The sequence below is a fragment of the Kogia breviceps genome, chromosome 4 (assembly GCF_026419965.1).
Source record: "Kogia breviceps isolate mKogBre1 chromosome 4, mKogBre1 haplotype 1, whole genome shotgun sequence".
Classification (NCBI taxonomy): Eukaryota; Metazoa; Chordata; class Mammalia; order Artiodactyla; family Physeteridae; genus Kogia; species Kogia breviceps.
The window spans coordinates 58494520-58513940 of NC_081313.1; the positions used below are offsets into that span (position 1 = coordinate 58494520).

The 19421-nt window shown below is 40.0% G+C and overlaps 2 protein-coding genes across 13 annotated transcripts in view; one reads left to right on the top strand and one right to left on the bottom strand.

The window, feature by feature from the left end:
- HEXB (hexosaminidase subunit beta) overlaps nucleotides 1-19421 on the top strand; it is an 85067-nt gene that overhangs the window by 58008 nt on the left and 7638 nt on the right. For 4 of the 6 annotated variants that reach the window (XM_059062766.2, XM_067031153.1, XM_067031154.1 and 1 more), the window contains 8 exons: nucleotides 1255-1384; nucleotides 2739-2919; nucleotides 3813-3899; nucleotides 5171-5243; nucleotides 6032-6206; nucleotides 7291-7381; nucleotides 7537-7641; nucleotides 7982-8139. In XM_059062766.2, coding sequence (XP_058918749.1) covers nucleotides 1255-1384; nucleotides 2739-2919; nucleotides 3813-3899; nucleotides 5171-5243; nucleotides 6032-6206; nucleotides 7291-7381; nucleotides 7537-7641; nucleotides 7982-8042 — 903 coding nt within the window. In that variant the 3' untranslated portion in view covers nucleotides 8043-8139. Of the gene's footprint in view, nucleotides 1-1254; nucleotides 1385-2738; nucleotides 2920-3812; nucleotides 3900-5170; nucleotides 5244-6031; nucleotides 6207-7290; nucleotides 7382-7536; nucleotides 7642-7981; nucleotides 8140-10559; nucleotides 11645-19421 lie in introns of those variants that run through there. The other 2 variants (XM_067031150.1, XM_067031151.1) reach the window with 2 other exon arrangements.
- GFM2 (GTP dependent ribosome recycling factor mitochondrial 2) overlaps nucleotides 8108-19421 on the bottom strand; it is a 44887-nt gene continuing 33573 nt past the window's right edge. For all 7 annotated transcript variants that reach the window (XM_067031146.1, XM_059062748.2, XM_067031147.1 and 4 more), the window contains 4 exons: nucleotides 14704-14883; nucleotides 13191-13306; nucleotides 8971-9153; nucleotides 8108-8562 (listed from right to left, as the gene is read on the bottom strand). In XM_067031146.1, coding sequence (XP_066887247.1) covers nucleotides 8434-8562; nucleotides 8971-9153; nucleotides 13191-13306; nucleotides 14704-14883 — 608 coding nt within the window. In that variant the 3' untranslated portion in view covers nucleotides 8108-8433. The remainder of the gene's footprint in view (nucleotides 8563-8970; nucleotides 9154-13190; nucleotides 13307-14703; nucleotides 14884-19421) is intronic.

The window sequence follows — 19421 nt, forward strand, 5'->3', positions numbered from 1 at the left end:
CTTTCTCCAAGGTTTTGATGTAGTTTGGGTTGAAATCCTAGCAGCACTCCTGTTGTTTGCTTTTAATATGGAAAACTTCAAACATATACAGAAGTAGAATTTAATGAATTCCCATTTCCTTATCAGTCAGTCTCAGTAATCAAGTAATGGTCAGTCTTGTATCACCTATACCCCCTCCATTATTTTGAAGGTAATCCCAGACATCATATCTTATTGATAAAAAGACCTGTTTAAAAAGTTATAGTTCATTATCACAGCTAAAAAAAATAGCAATAATCCAGATAGCTAGTCATTATTCATGTCTCCCCAAGTGCCTTTTTCTTTTAAAAAAAATTTATTTGCATTCGGATGCAAATAAGTTCCGTACATTGTGGTCAGTTAATGTCTGTTCTCTTTTATATATAGCTGCCCATCCTTGCCCATCTCTTTTTTTTCCTTATAATTTATTATTTTCATTGAGGAAACTAAGCTCAGTTTGTCCTATAGTTTCCCACAGTCTGGGTTTTGCTGGTTGCATTCCCAGTGTCAATATGTTCTTCCGTCTCCTGTATTTACTGTAAACTGGTGGTTAGATCTAGTCTTGATTCAATACAAATTGGATGTTGAGGATGGGGTAGGGCAAGACTACTTTTTAGAAGTTGAGCATTTATTTATATTTATATATTTATACCTTGAGAAATATGCCATGGTAACACCTTTAATGTACCTTTATCTTTAGTTACCACCAATATTGAGTTCTAATTTTTCAAGGACCTATATAGTAGGACCAAGGGTAATCTTTAAAAAAAAAGAAAAGAAAAGAAACAGGTCACTTATCAGAGCATCTTGGGGAATTTTTAAAGCTGACAGTAATTAAAGTGACTTTGAAAGACAACAGCTATGCTTTGTAATAATGTGTGAATTTTGATTCTAAAACTGACAAGGGCAGTGTATTCAGAATTTTCACTTCAGAGTCGAACATTTCTGTTTTGTCATACAGTTACATGAGGTTGAAACAGCCTGACGGTAGACATTGCTGAAACGAGGTGCTGGTAGAGATACACAGTCCTATCGGTAAATCTGGAATTAACCCAAAGTGTGCTGAGAGCTTATTGATAAGATACAGTAAACAAATAATTTAAATGAGTCATCCAACATCACATAAGACTATTTTATACTTTGTAATACTTGAATAATCTGCCAGCAGATAATGAAGTACAAACAGAGCTGTAAACAGTTCATACATTTTAATTTTAAGAAATATGGCTTTTACAGGGAAGCTATTCTTCGTCTCATGTTTATACTCCAAACGATGTCCGTATGGTGATTGAATATGCCCGATTTCGAGGGATTCGGATCTTGCCAGAATTTGATAGCCCTGGACATACACAGTCTTGGGGAGAAGGTAAGGAGCGTGTTTTCTGAGTTGCAGAAAATGAACATTTGAGGTCCTGCATCTCATGACTTGGTGTTTGCTCATTTTGTTCTTACTTGTGATTTGCACAAAGGTTGTGCAAACTATTGATAGTTGTAATTCAGTAACTATTATGTGTCTATTGTGAGCAAGTCACTATCTAGGCATTGCCTAAAGTATAAACACAAGGGATAAAGGAAAACAAGAAATGATTACAACAAGTAGAATGCATAAGTGAATTAAATATTACATGAATGAAGTAACACTTAAAATGCTTTTGAGAGATCAAAGAATATATGCATGTTTCTGGTAGAGGGAATAACAGGAAAGGCAGTTTAGCTGGAGTACAGTGCAGCAGAGAGTAGTTGTACTGTCGGGTGGTTAAGAACTGGCTCTGGAGCTAGATTGCCTGGATTTGAATCCTGCTTCTAGTGTTTATAAACTGAGTGACCTTGGGCAAGTCAGAACATCTCATCCTCAGTTTTCCCATCTCTAAAATGGGAGTATTAGCAGTAGCTATCATGTAATTTCTTTTTTGAAGATTAAAGAATGAATGTAAAGCACATACACCACACCTAGCATTTATAATTGTGCAATAAGTATTATTAGAATAGACATGGAGTACAGTGGGAAATGAGTCTGAAATAGTAGTGTAGAGGGCCTTGGGTGAGAAATGTGGGATTCATCAGGACACATGGAAGCCAGTTAAAGTTACAGAGTAGAAGAGTGACATGATGGGAGCCACACTTCAGGGAATCCTATGTGAAAGTGACAGATTGGAAGGGGGAGGGGATTGAAGGTCCTAGACCAGAACGGTGATAGCAGGGATGGAAAATAATATACAGAACTGAGAGACGTTCTGGAAATACAACCCATAGAACTTGGGCAACTGACTGACTCCAGGAGGAGAGGGACAAGAGACTTAGGAGGATGGTGTCTCGCTTAGAAGGAGTTTGGGGAAGACCATTTGGTGTTTGTTAGATTATATTTGAAGCGAAGCTAGGATATCTAATTGTGTTCAGCAGGGACTTTGAAATGTGGTTTGAAGCTCAAGACAAAAGGGGGCAAGGTTTAGATTTGGGAGTCATTAATATTTGAGATATTTGAAATGGGTAAAATTTCAGGCTGATGGAAAGGGAAACAAAAGAGGTGTACAGGGATAGTATTCAGGAAACAATTCTTCTTCTTTGGAAGAAATTATCATAGTAACTCTTAGTAAACACATTTATCCTTTTCTGTATAAAATCTCTTTTGGCTTCAACAAAATAAAGTAATATAGTCATGTGCAAAGCCGTGTCTTTGTGACTGAAATACTTTAGAAAAGATTCTCCATGTTTCCTTCCAGGCCAGAAAGACCTCCTGACTCCATGTTATAATGGAAAAGAGCCATCTGGGGCTTTTGGACCTATAAACCCTATTTGGAATACAACTTACAGCTTCCTGTCTAAATTTTTCAAAGAAATTAGTACCGTGTTTCCAGATGAATTCATTCATTTGGGAGGAGATGAAGTAGATTTTGACTGTTGGTATGAAAATCTGTTAAAACCCCCCTATTTATAAAAATTTGCATTTGAAGTAGGTGTAGAGGTCTCCAAATGAAAAGGGAAGATTTGGGGTAACATCTCTGTACGGTTTTAACTTGGCAACACAACTCGTGAGATGGTGGATTTCTGTAGAATGTCCATATGGGTGGTATGACAAAGTAAAAGCTTTTAGGAAGAAGAATTAAGAGGCAGAAGGAAATGAGAATTAAAAAAAAAAAAAAGACTAGGGCTTCCCTGGTGGCACAGTGGTTGAGAGTCCACCTGCCGATGCAGGAGACACGGGTTCGTGCCCCGGTCTGGGAAGATCCCACATGCCGCGGAGCGGCTGGGCCCGTGAGCCATGGCCGCTGAGCCTGTGCGTCCAGAGCCTGTGCTCCGCCACAACAGTGAGAGGTCCGTGTACCACAAAAAAAAAAAAAAAAAAAAAAAAAAAAAAAAAAAAAAAAAGAGTGAATAAGAATAGCTTTAGTGAAAGAGGGTAATGATTAAGTGGGAGAGATTTTTCAAGTAAAAGTCTTCTTTGCAAATAGCCTCAGATGGAGGGGAGAGGTGGGAGGTTAGAGAAAACCATTTTTATAGGAAATGCAGTGGAAAGCTAAGATAACTCATAATTAAGTTTTTAGGTTTATTTTATTCTACAAAATTTAATAGTTTTACATGTGTGTAAGATGTTAGGGATATATGCTGCTTTAAAAAGATTGGGCAGGGACTTCCCTGGCAATCCAGGGGTTAAGACTCTGCGCTTCCAGTGCAAGGGGCGTGGGTTCAATCCCGGGTTGGGGAACTAAAATTCCACGTGCCACACGGCACCCCCCCAAAAAAAAAGATTGGGCATATTGAACTTATAATGAAATTTTGATCACTTTTTGTTTAAGGGCATCCAATCCAGAAATCCAGGATTTCATGAGGGACAAAGGCTTTGGCAGAGATTTTAAGAAACTAGAATCATTCTATATGCAAGCGTAAGTTACTTTAAAGCCTACTTCTGTTTTTATTTCATCAATGCCTTTTGTAAAAGCTTAAGCTGTTATTTAGTACTACTTTATTTTTCATTTTCTCTCCACTCCTTGCCAAAGTGTAGATGTTATATTCTTTGTTACACAAAGTATAGATGAAAAATCATAAAGGAGGGAGCAATAGCCACTGTTTTCTTTAAATCAATAACATGGTGACTCGTATCCTTTGCAGTAACTGTTGAAACACAGGATAACCGTCATCTGTTCTAAGAACTCAGCTCAGAGGCGTGGCTGCCCCGCGAAGTCTTCGTCACCATCCATCCCCTGGAATTCAGTCCCTTTTGTCAACACCAGAGCATTTCTTTTGCTTTATATCTGTGCTGTCTCGTGTGGTAGCCACAGCCACATGTGGCTGTTTGTATTTAAAGTAGAATTGAAGAAAATTTAAAATTCAGTTCCTCAGTCACATTAGCCACATTTCAGGTGTTCAACAGCTAGATGAGGCTACCATACTGGAAAGTGCATATATAGAACATTTCCATCACTTGCATAAAGTTCTAGTAGACAGTGCTGCTCTATGCTAGGGAGCAGGAAACTTGTTCTTTGAAGGGCCAGACAGTAAATATGGGAGACTTCGTGGGGCACATATGGTTGCATACTTTTTTCTTTTTGCATACTCTTACTTTTTAAACAATGCTTTACGAATGTAAAATCCATTCTCGGCTCAAGAGCCATACAAAAATAGGCTGCAGGCTGTAGCTTGCCAACTCCTGCATTGAGCAAGCCCAGATTCTAGCCTTTTCCTGTTCAGCTTTTTGTGTGATAGTCTAATTTTTTTTTTATCCTGTAGAGCACCTGCCATTGTCTGAACATCAGGAAATATTTGTGAATTGATTGTCAACACTGTTGGAAGTTATTTAGGTGATGTCACAGGCTAGTTTGTAGTTTCCTTTATTCTGAGATGCCCATGAATTTGCAAAGATTGCTGTTATACACTTCCCTATGAGTTGCCCAATCTTCCTATTTTTGGGGTATGCTTAGCTCATTCATTATGCAATTGACTGTTGAACCCCTGTGCTGTGTCAGGTTCTGAGCCACGTGCTAGAAAGAAGGAAGCACATGGGTCGCCACCCAGCTTTAGCTAGTTCTGCTGTAAAGCTGTGCTATACTGAGAGGCACCTCTCAGTGCTGGAGTTCTTGGGATAAAAATGTGCATTCTTTACACATATTGGTAAGCTTGTGATCTGAAATAACTTTGTAATTTTTTTCAATGGTAGGGTTTTGGATATGATCTCAGCCATAAACAAGAACTCCATAGTCTGGCAAGAAGTTTTTGATGATGCAAGGAAGGTGAGAAGTATTAAGACTGCATTTGGTTTTGATAATATGAGAGACTTAATACTTTAATACTTCCTTGGATGGAAGGAACCTAATGAAGCTTCCCTGTAATGCTGGGGAAATGAGTTTACCTTTCCATTTGAGCTGTAACACTGAGACCAATGATAATGGTATTGATCTGATTTCTTCCATTTACTTCATTCTTCAGTGTCACCTCCTCATCTCCCCCATCTCCCCTCCTCCCCCGCCATCTCATTTTTAATCACAAATTGAAGTACTTTGAAGACCGTTCCTTTTTTTCAGAAGGGCAGAACAAACATAAATAAGTCTTTACTGCTGTTAAGATAGTTTTAAGTAAAATTGTCAATGTACACTTTTTATTTTAAATGGCATTTCTCTCTGACATACTTAGAATTCTTTATTTTCCTTTGGAAGCAACTGAGAATTTGCAAGCCCAGCTACTAGTATTATCTTTCCAGAGAGGTTGGTGGCATCCTCAGAGTTCCAAAGTACAATAGTGTGGTAGAAATGGAATGAAAACCTTTAATTCATTACACCTATATGGTATCACATGTAGACAAAGGTTAAATATCCAACCTTAAGGTTAATGAAACTTCTAAGTCCCTACAACAAATAGCATTTGATATTAATTCTAAGGAGAAAGGGGAAAAAGAAGGAAATGCTGCCTTTTTCAAGGATCTTAAAAGTTATTTTCTTAGCTACAGTGCCTTGGACTTTTAATTTCATCTACTGTAGTTGCGAGACCTAATAATATATATTGTGATTTGTGACTTTAATAGCTCATGCCAGGCACAGTAATTCAAGTGTGGAAAGTGGAGGACTATGCTCAGGAACAAAGTAAAGTTACAGAAGCTGGCTTCCCTGTGATCCTTTCTGCTCCCTGGTACTTAGACTGGATCAGTTATGGACAAGACTGGAAACAATACTATGCCGTGGACCCTCTTAGTTTTGAGGGTAAGTGAAGCAACCATCATTACTTGATTTGTTAGGTTTTTGTTTCCTACCCTCCCTCCGGGGAATCCTTACCTAGGTAGCATCTACCAACTATCCTCCCTTTTTATGTTTGACCCTTGATTTTGTTTGTGTGTACTTAAACAGACCAACTACAATATCATTTTAAACTCTGTGACAGAAACCACATTCTTCCCTAAATGAAAGAACTTCAAAAGTAGATTCCCTTAGATTTTTCTCTCCATTTTCACTGATAAGACTTGTTATCACTATGCATTTAAAGATGCCTGACTGGGCTTCCCTGGTGGCGCAGTGGTTAAGAATCCACCTGCCGATGCAGGGGACACGGGTTTGTGCCCCGGTCCGGGAAGATCCCACATGCCGCAGAGCGGCTGGGCCCGTGAGCCATGGCCGCTGAGCCTGCGCGTCCGGAGCCTGTGCTCTGCAATGGGAGAGGCCACAGCAGTGAGAGGCCCGCGTACCACCACCAAAAAAAAAAAAAAAGATGTCTGACTGCATTAACCTTGTATCTCCTACTTTGTGCTGCCTCTCCAACGCAAGACCACCTAAGCAGGGATCCCGTCCCGTTCAGTGGCTTCTGGGTTCTGAGGAGGAGGCACCCTTGGGGGTGGGCATGTCTTAGTGGTGGGGCTCCAGACTCTCAAACCCCTTCATTAAGAACAGTTATACTTCCCATCAGACTTTAATATAAAATTTCCTTTGAGGAAAAGTATTTTGCTGTTTAAAAGAGTTTCAAAACTGTAGGTCTATTAGGAATTGACATAACTGTTGCTCTTTTCTGAGAATCAGTCATAATTACTATAGATAGTCTCTTTAATAAAATGGTATCTTTATTACCAGACTGCCACATTAGTTAACATATGCTAACAAATACTATGTGAACCATGGGGTCACCCGTGGCAATAAAGTTGGCCACCTTTTTTTGTGCCACAGCCATGAATGTCTCCCAAGGTCCTTCCTAACAGGAGAGAAATGTTGCCCTAAGATAACAACAGAAATCAGCATTGCCTCTGTATATAGGCCTCAAGTTGCAACTACCTAACTTACATCAATGATTTTAATCTAGGTTCTCAGGAACAGAAAAAACTTGTCATTGGTGGAGAAGCTTGTCTATGGGGAGAGTATGTGGATGCAACTAACCTTACTCCAAGATTATGGTATGGAATTTAAGTGATAACATTTGAATTAAGGTGCCTGAGTTTTCCTTCTGTACCCAAGTAGGAAACCACTAGGAACTTCCCCAAGCATGTGGTTTGCTTATTTAAGAAATCTACAGAAAACTACATTGGGGCACATGTGGTTTAAATTTTAGGCCTCGGGCAAGTGCTGTTGGTGAGAGACTCTGGAGTCACAAAGACGTCAGAGGCTTAGAGGATGCCTACAGGAGACTAACAATTCACCGCTGCCGGATGCTCAGGTAAGACAGATTTATTTTTCAAGCTAGGATACTATTAAGTACAGGGTGAGTTTTAACCTTTTTTAGTGTTAGATGGCTTATTGGGTTTTTTTTTTTTTCCTATAAATAGAAATGTATGTCATCTAAGAGGCTGTGATTTAATTAGGAGAAATTGGGAACTATTTCCAGTACTATAAGGAAAAGATATGCTTGGACTTTAAACTGTTTTATAGATAAATTTTGCTGTAACTTAGCCATTATGAATCTCTCTTTTCAATAATTAGTGGTATGGTTAAGTTCCTTAAGATGGAGATGAGTTACATCAATCTAAAACATTGTTTGTACTTTACCTGTCCTACAGACGAGGAATAGCTGCAGAACCTGTCTTTACTGGATATTGTGACCACGAGGACAGAATGTAAAAATGAGCTGAAACATAGGGGAAAATGCCCACAATCATCTATACCACAGTCAGCTTGATAAATCATGTTTTTGAATAAAATCTTTTTATTGATTGAACCTCCATCTTATCGGACATCTTTCCTGTGAGAGCAGCTTAAAATCAACCAACCAAAAACCTCATGATATCTATTACTCATTCTATTCCAAAAGACAATCTTGACTACCGACAGTAATAACTTCCTAGATACACAATACAGTTCAAGTACATTAACCTTCAACATCAAAGCATGTTTCTCATTCTATAATAGAATGGGCAGCACCAAGTGCCACTGTCTGTTTCAAGTTCTACCTTTTCAGTTGTTCTTACTGAAAATGAAGTAGGTAGGTGCTCCTGAGTTTCTCTCCAAGGACTTAGGACAAGCCACTTCTCTGGCTGAGCAGTGTACTTTGGTCTTGAGGATTCATGGCTTGATAATTAGACAGCTCTAAGGCAAAGGTAGCTGAGCCTGATGTTAACGTTCGAAGCACAGTTGAATAACCCTAATTAAAATAATTTTAAGTCAGTTATCTCTGCAAAGTTAAGCCTCGTCTCTTCCTGCAGAACCTTTGACCATTGTCAGGAAAAATTTGGTAAGTATTGTGGATGACAGAAAACCAGTAGTGTGGGTATGCTTCAGAAGTATTCCTTGGTCCCAACATTTGGTAAAAAGACTCTGCTGGCACTCACGTGCCTGTCCTACCTAGCAGGAGAGGCTGGTGGGGAGGAGAATGAAACTTGCCTGAAAGCTGGCAACAGAAGAAGTAAGATAAGTGCTTGGGATGGAAAAATGGTCATTTAGGCTGGTGACACATTTTGGTACAGCACACCTCTGTGGAGGAATGGAAAGGGACACCCCCCACCAGCAATTTACATAAAAATGTCTGTACATTTAGTCACAAAGTACCTACCATAATTTCTGCTAAGGGAACAAATCCAATAACAACTTTGTTGTCCTGACGAGTCTGGATTTCCTGAATGTTCCCTCTTCTTTGTGCCAGATCTGCTAGGACAGGACTGAGGTAATCTCCAGGCACTGTAACCTCAAGATTCATCAGGGGCTCCAAAATTTGCTTATCAGCTTTCTTCAGAGCCTAAAGAAATTAAAGAATATTAACTCCTCTTCCTTAAACTGCAGATCAGATTTCTGTTATGAAGGGAAGATTTCATAAAAACTTACTGTCCATACTCTTAGCCTAGAGCCTCTAGCAAAAAGACATAAGCCTGCTTTTAACACTCTTTATAAGAAGTCCACAATTTCAGTATTTGCTTGTACATGCATGACAACAGTATGTCTGAGACCTCTTGTATGGTGTGTTGCTAGGGAATGCTTGGTAAAGTCTCATTATGTAGAGTACCTGTGAACATGTGCCCAGAGACAGAGGGAAAAGAAAATGGTTTTCCCCCTTCAAAGACTTATTCATATTTAAACCTCTTGTTTTTGATACCTAAAGTTATAGTCCATGCTACAAGTCAGGGCAATCAAGGAGGGAAATGAAGGAGAGAGCTAAAAACACAGTAAGTTAGTAGAAACACATTCTCTATTTGAAATTCTGAACAGATAAAGGCCAAGAAGAACAAGCACATGGAAAGGAAAGAGCATGGAAACTATAAAAAGCTAAAACAGCATAGGGCAAATAGGAAGTGGACGAAAACTGGCGAAGTAGCAGAGGTATAAAGACTTACTGGAGTCCTAGTCAGACGCTGTCTTTAGAACATCATTCCATCAGGCAAATTGGTAAACGGATTTTGGAGGGTGTTTGCGAGCACCATAACTACTGAGGGGTTTAATGTTAAAAGCTAACTTACTTCTCCAGCCTGCCAGAGTTAAAAAATAACAAAACAATTTCCTATAAATTCTAAGCCTCTGGTTGTCAGGTGGGATGTAATAAACTTAGATTTAGCAGCAGAAACCAGATAAAAGAGCTAGGGCTCTGGAATGTACCTCTCACCTTTATTTGGCTATGGCTGATCATCTCTCTCTGCTCACCTGCCACCACTCACTTAGGACCAGGCAGTATCTTCACCTATATTGTCAAGTAATTCTCTTCTGTCCCCGATACCTCACCACCTCCCCGCCTCCCCCGCGCCTCCTACCTTCAGGATCATGAAAAATGGCCAGCAGTATATTCTCTTTATCATTAGAAATTTCAAAAAACAGCACACATATATAGTAAAAACATAGTCTCAGTTCTTCACAGCAGATTAAGCCTTTAAAATCACTAACTGAAACAACTACAGAAAAATAGTCCTTGAAAGAAAACATTACTAAAAAATGACAGTCAACAGCAAACAAATATATCCTCTGTATTTTTGCAATTCTTACCAAAAGCTTTGTGCCATTTCATGCAGTGTCTTTTAGAACAACATAATGGAGTGGGAAAAGGTTAAAAATTAAAGAGAAAAAATGCTACAACTAAGGAAAGGACTGAGTTCTGTGTAACTGAACAGGAAGTGCTGTGCTTGTGGGTCTGTCCTTAGTCCTCTTTTCTTTTCACAGCCTTTTCCTTGGCAACATTGCCTAGGTTCCAGAGCATCAAGAACAGCTTCTACATAGCTTCCTCAAAAATTCTAAACTTTATCCAAGCCACGGTCTCTGAGTGCTCCAGCCTTGTACTCCACTGGTCTGCTCTGGGATAGTGTCTAAATATCTTATAGCAACCCAATATGCCCCAAACGGAACTCATCATTTTCTTTTCCAAACACTCCTGTCTGCTCTTCCCTCTTTCTGTTGATGGCATCACTACTCTTCAGTTCACCAAGACATACATCTTTGATTTCCCTTTTTCCACAAGTAAACTGTAAGATTTCCACTCCTGTTGCTGGTATCCTGGTTCAGACCTAGGCAATTCCCTGTCCTAGACTCTCTTCCCTACTCCAGTCCCTTCTGTATTCTAATGATTATACTGCTCTCTTCAAAAACTTTAAATTATTCACCACTGTTCTCAAAACAAATCTCAAACTTCTAGATGTAGTTTTTAAAGGTTTCTCTACAGTCTGACTCTGTTTTACTTTTCCAACCCTAATTTCACTACTCCCCTGCCGCCTTTCATATCCCCCTTGTCTGGAATGCTGCCCACTGTGCCCACATCTTCCAAAACATCACAGCTCAACAATTAATGAAACCATGTTTTGAAATAAAATGCCGACTCGAGAGTTAATGATTGGGAAATGTGAAGATGCAGAAACAAAGAACAGCTGTTGGGCTAGGGAACTGGTAACAATTTAGACTGTAATGTTGCCACATGGTAGAATCACCGAACTCCCAGTTCCCTGAAAGGTATAAAGGCCTGACACACATTCCTAAGTTGTTTGTACAGGAAGCAGACCCCTGCCAGAGGAAAACTGCTGACCACAAGCACATAGACCCTAGACTGGTTGAAACCAGAAGGCTGACTGATGATGCTTGAAACTTCACCTTGATGCCAACCAATCCCAGAATTGTCCACGAGCTGATCACACCCTGCTCCTTGAACACTATGAAACTCCTAACCCCTCCAGCGTGGATCACACAGTCTTGAGGGTGTTAGCCCTCTGTGGCCCCCTTTGCCTGGCAAAGCAATAAAAGCTACTCTTCTCTACTTCACCCAAAACTGTCTCCACATTTGTTCGGCACCAGTGAAGAGGCCGAGTTTCGGCAACATAAGCTTCTTTCCAAGAACCCTGCCCCAATTCCCCACGTCTCGGCTTTTATGGACCTCAGTCCATTCTATCTAATATTCTGGTTATTTGGCTATTTATTTCCCTTCTAAATCATAAGCTCCTTTAGGTCAAGAGGAACGTATGCATCCTATTTGTGCCCCTCTCAGTGCCCAGTGCACTATAAGCACACCACCAATGGCTCAATAAATATATGAAGCATCACTAACTTCTCACAGCAGAGAGAAGGAGCTTCCCCACTAGATGAAGTTTAAAAAGGGCCAGAGTATTTCCATTAGTAGTATTTAAAGTAATGAATTAAAAGATTAAGTGTAAGCCCCATGAAGTTAATTCTTGTTCTCTACTATGATCTTAATAAAAAGGGTAACCAAGGCATATTAGATTTTGAAGGACTGGCCCATATACGGGGGCTTGGGGTTAATTAAGAAACATTATATCATCTTTCAGGTTACCATTATTTCAAAACTAAAACCAATGTCAGGATAAACTAAGAATTACTGGAAGGTAAATGTTCTCAACAATTTAATCATGACCACTTTACAGGTAATATTTCTAACTATATGCTTAGGCAAACATTTAAATTATTTTTGTAAGTGTAGTGTTTTTTCTTTTTAATCTAAAACTTTTAAAGAAGTATGAATTTGAACTTATATGAAAGAGCCATTAAAGTTCAGCCTTCCTAAGTCAGGGGCTTAGGGTATTTAACTTTATAATTATGGATTCAAATAAGACTATATAGAAAATCAGGTCTCAACCACAGTCCAAAACGTTAGAAAATGATTATAAAAGCAAGCGTTTTAATGCAAAATCAGTCACCAACAAAACTAGTATTGCCATAATGAGACGAATGCATGGAATCAGCATTCAGCACACTGAGGCCCTGGGGGTTAATCCAGCTCTGGTAGATTACTGGGGCAAGACACTCAAGGACATACCCCCAGGTAACCACAGAAGACCAGAGGGCTTTATGCTCTGAGAAGGAAAAATGCTTGTTTGATCTGTTATTCAACAGGACTTATCGGATTTCAATGATCCTTGATTAATCTTATTAGAACATGAACTCCAACATTGGAACCAATATTAGACCTTCAATGTCCTTTAGATTATAATCCATTTTGGGCCAAGCTGACCCCAGATATGTCTTTTACTCAAATCTACCAAGCTTGCCTCTATGGCTGTGTATCTGGGATGGGGAAAGCAGAGACACCACTTTAAAAAACTTGCCTCTTTGCCAAAATCAGAGGATATTTAATAACTATCTGTGTCAAACAGTAATTTCTTAGATCCTCTTTTGAATATAACCCTGGTGATTAAGAAATCAGAGATTCTCCATGGTAAATACTCTTGACTATAAGGCTCAGGATACAAAGACACAAGGTCAGGCACTGTGAGCACAGCTGTCTGTGGACTAGTGGTTCATTACTGTCCGGAGAGTCACCTTAAAGCAAAAAGGATTAGGACACTTCTATACCTTTTGTAGGCATCTTGAGACACAGGCGGAAATCATAGTTGTGGAGGTACCGGGATGAATTACCAATGAATGTAAAGTAATTGCTACATCCTGAATTGGGGATCCAAGCAATGGTCCTAGGTTAAGGGGGAAAAGATTTTATTAGGACTCAGTATACAGTGAGGGGTAAATGAAATGTGTAAAGAGATAGGCAGAGAACTTCTAGTTTCCAGTTCTGCATGTAAAAGAGCTTTGAAGTCATCACTTTGTTGTAAATAATAAGTAAAAAGCAACAATTCTTATTGAATTGGTAAGAGATGGGAGGACAAAGGGCAAACCACTGTCCCCAAGACTGGAGAGACAGGTGAGTGCAGGCAGTCACACCTGAACTGTAATTGATGAACTGCTTGAGGCTCGGTGTGGCCAAGTCAGAGTTAAAAACTCCAGGAGGACCCAGTCTTGGGGGTAGAGAGGGGCATAATTTTGTGAGCTCAAGCAGGTTCTCACAGTAAATATCAGATTCAGTGGGAGGGGGAACGAATCCATTCTGAAATACTCCAAGGCACTCTATTCTTAACAAGGCCTGCCCTCAGGGGAAACTAGTTAATTAGAGCAAAACCTGCAGGAATATTATCAGAGACTAACTGACTTGAGGGAAGTACCCAATTCCAGTCTACTGTAGTCATCCTGTCCCACCTAAGGGGGGTGAAAAAAACTGAGAAACACTTGTGCAACTCAGAGTCCAAAGGCACAGGCTGACTAGAAGACTGAGACCTAATCCTGGGACTACAGATGCTTCCCCTCCCCTTTACCTGACCACCACACACCGGTTTATAGCAATCCCTTACCCACTACATCACATCTGGCTATCAAGAAAAAATTATGGGATGAATTGGGAGATTGGGATTGACATATATGCACTAATATGTATAAAATAGATAAGTAATAAGAACCTTCTATATAAAAAAGAAAGAAAGAAAGAAAGAAAAACTTACAAGGCATATTTGAAAGGCAAAAAGCACAATTTGAATTTGAATACAGAGAGCAAGCATCAGAACCAGATGTGGCAGGGATGTTGAATGATCAGACTGAGAATATAAACAGCTATGACTAATATGCTAAGGGCTTAACAGGTAAAGTAAAGGGCATGCAAGAACAGATGGGCATGACAGCAGAGACAGAAGTCCTAAGAAAGAACCAAAAAGAAATGCTTCAGATGAAAAACACTGTAACAGAAAGGAAGAAGCCCACTGATGGTCTTATATGGGACACAGCTGAGGAAAGAGTCTGAGTTAGAAAATATATCAGTAGAAACCTCCAAAACTGAAAAGCAAAGTGAACAAAAGACTGAAAAAAATCAAAACAATATCCAAGGCTGTGGGACAACTATAAAGGTATGACATATGCGTGATGGGAAGAGATAGGGAGAAAACACCACCAAAGTTAGAAGAGAAGAATGAAACAATTTTTAATATTAGGAGGGATTAAATCGTTGAGTGTGATACTAACGCGTACTCTGATTGGAGTATCTTACCTTGGAGGCACGCACTGTGAAGGCCATTTTCAATGGCCTCTCGTGAGGCCTGTGAAAGGTCTTTGGCAACACTTGCTGCGTACTCGATGACTGGCAGAAGAGATGATGTTTCCAGTGATTTTGCTTCCAGTTCTACAGTCACAAGATGCCTTCTGTCTCCTAAAGTTCTATCTAAGGTGTCTGTAAACAAATCGAATATAGTACCTCAGAGATTTGTTCCAGAAAGATGTTAAGGTACCACAACTGGCAAAATTACAATCAGGAAGTTCAAGGTCTCATGGAAGGTAAAGCGGAAGAAAATATCAACAATGACACTAAATACAGTATAAAAATGTCAGAGTAAACAGTTCTACCAAGAAAGCAAGCACCTGCTGGGACTTTCCTGGTGGTCCAGTGGTTAAGAATCCACCTTCCAATGCAGGGGATGCGTGTTCGCTCCTTGGTTGGGGAACTAAGATCCCACATGCGGTGGGGCAACTAAACCCAAGCCCATGTGCTGCAACTACAGAGCCCACGCACTCTGGAGCCCGCATGCCACAACAAAATATCCTGGCGTGCCACAACTAAGACCAGACGCAGCAAAAAATAAATTAACTAATTTTTTTAAAAAAAGAAAAGAAAGCATCTGTTTCTGTGTTTACCAACGTTAAAAACTTGCTCTGAATCACCTACTAATATCGCTTTAGGACTTTCCTGGTGGTGCAATGGTTAAGAATCCGCCTGCCCACATATATACAATGGAATATTACTCAGCCATAAAAAGAAACGAAATTGAGATATTTGTAGTGGGGTGGATGGACCTAGAGACTGTCATACAGAGTGAAGTAAGTCAGAAAGAGAAAACCAAATACCGTATGCTAACACATATATATGGAATCTAAAAAAAAATAAATAAAATGGTTCTGAGGAACCTAAGGGCAGGACAGGAATAAAGATGCAGACATAGAGAATGGACTTGAGGACATGGGGAGTGGGAAGGGTAAGCTGGGACGAAGTGAGAGAGTAGCATGGACATATATATATATATACAGTACCAAGCGTAAAATAGATAGCTAGTGGGAAGCAGCCTCATAGCACAGGGGGATCAGCTCGGTGCTGTGTGACCACCTAGAGGGGTGGGATAGGGAGGGTGGGAGGGAGACGCAAGAGGGAGGGGATATCAGGATATATGTATACGTATAGCTGATTCACTTTATTATACAGCAGAAACTAACATGCCATTGTAAAGCAATTATACTCCAATATAGATGTTGAAAAAAAAGAATCCACCTGCCAACACAGGGGACACGGGTTTGATCCATAGTCTGGGAAGATCCCATATGCCGTGGAGCACTAAGCCTGTGCTCTAGAGCCCGTGAGCCATAACTACTGAGCCCATGCTCCACGACTACTGAAGCCCTTGCATTCTAGGGCCCACGTGCCTCAACTACTGAGCCCACATGCTGCAACTACTGAAGCCTGCATGCCTAGAGCCCATGCTCTGCAACAAGAGAAGCCACCGCAATGAGAAGCCTGTGCACCACAACGAAGAGTAGCCCCCGCTCGCCACAACTAGAGAAAACCCTCGCGCAGCAACGAAGACCTAGCGCAGCCAAAAAATTAAAAAAAAATTACTTCAGTGTTAGGGTGTGTTGAGGCAGGTGATCACACAAATTTTGTTATGCAGATTACACTTTTAAACATTTCTTATGTGACTGATATTCTTCTAAATACAAAATTTTTATTTAAAAGTAAAACAGTACAAACGGTTATCTAATGAAAATTAAAAGGCTTCACCCTGCCAACCAACAAACTTAAATTTCATACACTCTTCTAGCAATATTTTATGTATTGGGTTTGGCCAAAAAGTTTGTTTGGGTTTTTCCATAAGCTGGTACGGAAAAACCCAACAAACTTTTTTTTAAAAAAAGTATTTATTTATTTGGTTGCACTGGGTCTTAGTTGTGGCAAGCAGGCTCCTTAGCTGCGGCTCACCGGCTCCTTAGTTGTGGCATGAAAACTCTTAGTTGTGGCATGCACGTGGGGTCTAGCTCCCTGACCAGGGATCAAACCTGGGTCCCCTGCAATGGGAGTGCAGAATCTTATCCACTTGCACCCCCAGGGAAGTCCCTCGAATGAACTTTTTGGCCAACCCAACATTTAATGTTTATGATTCTTCCCCCAAAACTAGTGATCTGTTTTTAAAAATGAAAATAGACTCCCTCATTAGCTAACAACCAAGAGCTGTCAGTGAAACTGAGTGAGGCCCTGTGGCGCTCTGAGGCATGGAGGCCCTTTTGTCCCCCATTTTTTGAAGGCAAGACTCCAGCCTCCATGACCTTCCCTGAGTTCCAAAGGGCAGATTCAAACAGTTGCTAATCAAGGGAGGAAGCAGCCAAGAAACCACCTGAGGCAAGATTAAACGGACCAGAGAAGCTCCTCAAGATTAGGAGACCACCTGAGACGAGATGAAGGGAGTGGAAGCCCTATGTACACCCTGATGTTGTCAGAGACCCCACCTTTGAACCACTGTTATAAAACCCTCATCAAATCCTCCCAGGTTGGGACACATAGTTTTTCGAGGCAGGAGCCTGCTGTGTCCCCCTTTGCCTGGCAAAGTAATAAGGCTATCCTTTTCTACTTCACCCAAAACTCTGTCTCTGAGATTTGATTTGGCACCAGTATACAGAGAAGTTGAGCTTTCGGCAACATCACCAATCTCCAAGATTTTACTAAGACAAAACTGCTGCTGTATTTATGTGAGTGACCGTGGAACACTGACTCATGGCCCAAATTCAAAACTAAGAACTAATTATGCTCTATAATTCCTCTTCATAATTCCTTTAATATTATGAAATATAAAACTAACTTTTATATTATGAAATATTTTATACTTAAAAATACATGCATATGGGGCTTCCCTGGTGCCGCAGTGGTTGAGAGTCTGCCTGCCAATGCAGGCAACACGGGTTCATGCCCCAGTCCGGGAAGCTCCCACATGCCGCAGAGCGGCTGGGCCCGTGAGCCACGGCCGCTGAGCCTGCGCGTCTGGAGCCTGTGCTCTGCAATGGAGAGGCCACAACAGTGAGAGGCCCGTGTACCGCCAAAAAAACAAACAAAAAAATATGCGGAACCCAAAAACAAAATGAACATTCATGAAACCTAATACTACTAAAGAAACAGAATGTTACCAGTAACAGATGCAGGTATCCCTAAACAATATAGTTTACTTCTGCTTTGTTTTAAATATGTTATTATACTGCATGTGTTCAGAAACTTGCATTTTTCTGCTTCACATTTGTGGGTCATCTGGGCTGACACCTGGTGATGTAGTACATTATTTTTCACTATTATATAGTATTCTATGATATGAACAGAGTACAATTTATCCACTATGTCCACAAATATTTGGATTTATTTCACCTAAAGTTTTGTTTTATTACAATGCTATTATGAAGGTTCTTGTATCTGTCTCTCAATGTACATGGGTAAGATTTTCTCTAGGGCATATACCTACTAGTGGAACTGCTGAGTTAGTAAGGTCTGCACATAGTCAACTTCATAAGAAAGTTGCCAAACTGTTTTCATAGTAGTTATATAATTTACACTCCCACCAGAAGTTTTTGTAAAACTTTCCATTGCTCAACATCTCAGCAACACTTGGCATTGTCAGATTTGCATTCTTGCCAATTTTGTTGGTGTAAAATGCCATCTTGTCCTTTTAACTTGCATGATCCTAATCATTACTGAGATTGAGAATCTTTTTTTTTTTTTTTTGCGGTACACGGGCCTCTCACTGTTGTGGCCTCTCCCGTTGCAGAGCACAGGCTCCGGACGCACAGGCTCAGCGGCCGTGGCTCACGGGCCTAGCTGCTCCGCGGCATGTGGGATCTTCCCAGACCGGGGCACGAACCCGCGTCCTCTGCATCGGCAGGCGGACTCTCAACCACTGCGCCACCAGGAAAGCCTGAGAACCTTTTAATACGTTCACGGGCCTTTGGGGTATCCTCTTTTGTGAAATGTCTGTTAAATCTCTTTTGCTCACTTTTCTACTTGGTTGGTTGTCATGTTTTTAATGATTTTTTGAAGTTCTTTATATATATTCTGGATACTAATCTGTCAGTTTTACATGAAGCAAATATCTTCTCTCAGCTTTTGGCTTGTCTTTTTGCTTTCTTTATAGTGTATTCGAATAAATTCTTAATTTCAATAATATCAACTTTAGTGATCTTTTAGTTCATAGTTTCAACCTTATCTGGTTATAAAACAATTCTATATTGTCTCCTATATTCGAAGGTTTCCCTTTCATAAAGTTTTGGGGTTTTCTTTTTTTTTTCTTTTTTTGCATATATTAGCATTTATTCTATTTATTATTTTGTGCTCAAAGGGAGATTTCCAACTCTTCTTTCATATTTAGGCTTTTAAATTAACCCGGAATTGACTTCTGTACACAGTATGAGGTAGGAATCTAAATCTTTTTCCATATGAATAATTATCCCAGGCCCCTTTATTGAATATCAGTCCACCCTTTCTCACTGAGCTGCAATATCACTAATGTAAATCCAATTTCCACACAGATATGAGTCTGTTTCTAGGCTTTCTGGTTTGTTCCACTGGTATATTTGTCTATTCTTAGCTTGATTTGTGTCATCATGACTATGGCTTTATAATAAGTATTAATGTCTGATACACTTCTTTGGGTAGAACTGGTATCTTCATGATATTTAGTCTTCTTATCT